The 2872-nt window shown below is 38.9% G+C and overlaps 1 protein-coding gene across 3 annotated transcripts in view; it reads right to left on the bottom strand.

Moving 5' to 3' along the window:
• Positions 1-122: 122 nt before the first annotated feature.
• Positions 123-2872, bottom strand: part of LOC136780393 (protein rhomboid-like) — a 68592-nt gene continuing 65842 nt past the window's right edge. For all 3 annotated transcript variants that reach the window (XM_066738710.1, XM_066738711.1, XM_066738712.1), the window contains one exon: positions 123-2747. In XM_066738710.1, coding sequence (XP_066594807.1) covers positions 2427-2747 — 321 coding nt within the window. In that variant the 3' untranslated portion in view covers positions 123-2426. The remainder of the gene's footprint in view (positions 2748-2872) is intronic.

The following is a 2872-nucleotide window of genomic DNA, read 5'->3' as shown; positions in this document are numbered from 1 at the left end:
CTCAATAAATATTTACATGAATTTATTCAGAGAAGCTTATGTTTCAGGCCCAAATCCTTTCGCTTTCTCTTATCTTTAATCCATGTAGGTTAATAAAACAATGAAAAATATTTACTCCCAAACATAATATTTATTATGGAATTCATTTACAGATTTAATGTTTAGTTTTATATCTTAATATTAAAAATAAAAGCAGTAAAAGATGGTAAACGAAGAGCACAGAAAGTAATAATGAATGCATGCGGATTAAGAATAATTGGGTCGTATAATCCGCTTTGAGTTTATTGCACGTTATATCGATGGTTTTAATACATAATGGAAGTAACTGCTCTTCTTACGTGGGTTTAATCACAGTATATAGTACATTATAGGTATATACATAATATTTATATATAACTGTTCTTATATCCAGTAACTCCTATGTACAATCGCTTTAACGATAGCACTAACTAATAATCACAGCCAGTTCGCCTTGTGTGATGTGGATGAACAAGTATCATATAGTTATTACAATAAGTACCATTAAGTAAAAGGGGAACACAGTTTTTCATTGGTAGTTTTGTGGGGGTGAGATCCTATTTTACATAAAACGCTATGTGAATTATTTTAAGAGATCTACTTGGCCGCTTTTTTGGCAGTTACACAATTGGCAGAAATACACGTTTTTATTAAAAGTACACAAAATTACCCTTTGCAGGAATACTCGTAAAATCATTCATAATCGGATATCTTTGTATTATGGATTAAATTCGAATTGGCAGTTATTCGTATTAGCCCGAAACATTTCAATAAATTTGTTCGGTTTAAAAAAAGAGGATTACTGAAGAAAAAAAGGGAAATTTATAAAAGTTGGCTAAACAATGCTTGTACAAGGAATTGTTGAGATTTTCAGGAGCTTAATAAGGTTTGGCAGTGTCCGGTCGATAGACCCAAGCTCGCCAAATTTCCTGATAGTATATAAATACATAGACAGGAGGAGGGGGAGGGGATGAAAAATCGACAATCGATCCTTTGACAGAGAAAGATTAATCCAGATATTTGTAGAAGTGAAAAAGGTAGGTTGCTCGTGCTAATAGCATTGAAAAAGTTAAAGTGGCTTAGGGCTAGCTAGGTAAGCGAGAAGTGGTCGGCTGAAGTTCTCGGTAAATTAACACGTGGTAAGCCACGGGCTAGCGGCGTAATTTATGAGAAAAGATTTCCGACGCCTTGCGCAACTTAGCACGATGTAAATTACCGCGTTCTCACAATTTAACGTAGCACGCAAAGGGTTGATCTCTCGCTACCTCCCTTTCTCTTTCACCGATCCCTGCGTGCGCGCGCACACATTCACACACGCACAAAAATACATACCAGCAAACAAAAAGCCCTCCGTGCAAAAGGTCAACGAATACTCCCACGCCTTTCCATCAATCGTACTCCATTCGGTTAAAAACTCATTAATAAATCTCACGCGTTATTAAACGTGCAAAAACATGTAAAAGAATCAACAAACAACGTCGTGCAACGAACAATCTCGAGGTTTATATAATTGCTTCTCCTAGCTTTACTTCGGTGAAAAATCCTTGCAAAAATAACGGAAGAAATTGCACTGTGGATTACAAACAAATAAAGGGCTTACACTCTCGAACCTCTTAATCTACGTAATCAGTATCGACTGAGCCAAGAAGATGACTCGATTCGCCCTTCCATGTAACTTCCTCCGAAACTTGGACGAAACATTCGATATTTTTTCGCTCGTTCCTTCCCACGCTGAACTTTCTAAGCAGCTGGATTTAGTCATCTTAAAAGTCTGTTAGCTACTAGCTTTAACGTATTTTTCACAATTTTGTAAAAATTCGCATTAACCGTTTTTCGACAGTGTTTTTTAAGTACGTGCAAAATCATCGCTGTTATTACCTCATGGACAGTTAATTTCCAACTGCCAGTTACTCCGTTCATCGTTTCTCACCTGACGCAAAAACTCAAAACTATCACCGGTCGTTATTATTGCAGCTTAAGTCTTATCGATCAATGCAAATAATTTAACGCGTCGTTGTCTTTAGGTAACAGCTGTGTCAGTACATTTGCAATATGGATCGTATATCTCGATCAAAGTTTTCCTTCCTTTTTTAGTTTATTTCTCAATCTTCGGTGAAGAGTTCCAGACTTTGCTGAAGTATATTCGTAAACTGTTCGAGGATGACTCGAGATTAATAAATTAATTACTCCAAGTTTTTCCGAAGCAGTGTTTTCACATAATAGCAAAGAGTCCGTTCAGTTTTGCTTCTGACGTGGATGGGTGAGAAAGATTGAGTGGTCGAATTGTTGAATCGATGTGAAAATTGGAAGTATTGTTGGGTCTACTCGAAAACTCTTTCGGCAGCTTCCCTAATCTTAACGATGAGGAAAGATCGCCGGCAGAACTTGACGAGCAGTTCGATTCTTTGTCAGGAAGGATGACGTAGTTGGGGAAGGGCGATCAGATAAACGTTGCCAAGGACAGCGCCGACCAGAAGCAGTAGAATGCTGACCGCCGACAAAAGGCGAACGAAACTCACGAATCTACGACCCTTCGAGTCTTTTTTGCTTTGTCTCGGAAAAACGGCTAGTCCCAATAGTGGACCTGCCAGGGCACCTGCCACGTGGGCTGCCCAGCCAACTCTCCCGCAGCCCAATAACGCTGGAATAGGAAGCGATGCCACGTCCGCACCTGCCAACAGCAAAACCGCCCCCAAACGCCACCCCGCGTATCGTAGCTCTCCGTGACACTGAAACATATTTCAAAACGTCATTCTTTTAATTCTGCCAATTCATAAAATGTCAACTAGAGTATTTCACCCATTTTTTTGCAGTCTTTACTCAACAATCTCAAAGTGGTGCATGTGTAATTGAG

Source organism: Prorops nasuta, unplaced genomic scaffold (assembly GCF_024137725.1).
Source record: "Prorops nasuta isolate Cenicafe-Biocafe unplaced genomic scaffold, Cenicafe_Pnas_1.2 PNAS00019, whole genome shotgun sequence".
Lineage (NCBI taxonomy): Eukaryota > Metazoa > Arthropoda > Insecta > Hymenoptera > Bethylidae > Prorops > Prorops nasuta.
The sequence above is the reverse complement of the archived record's forward strand: the minus strand, read 5'-3'. Positions and strand labels throughout refer to the sequence as shown.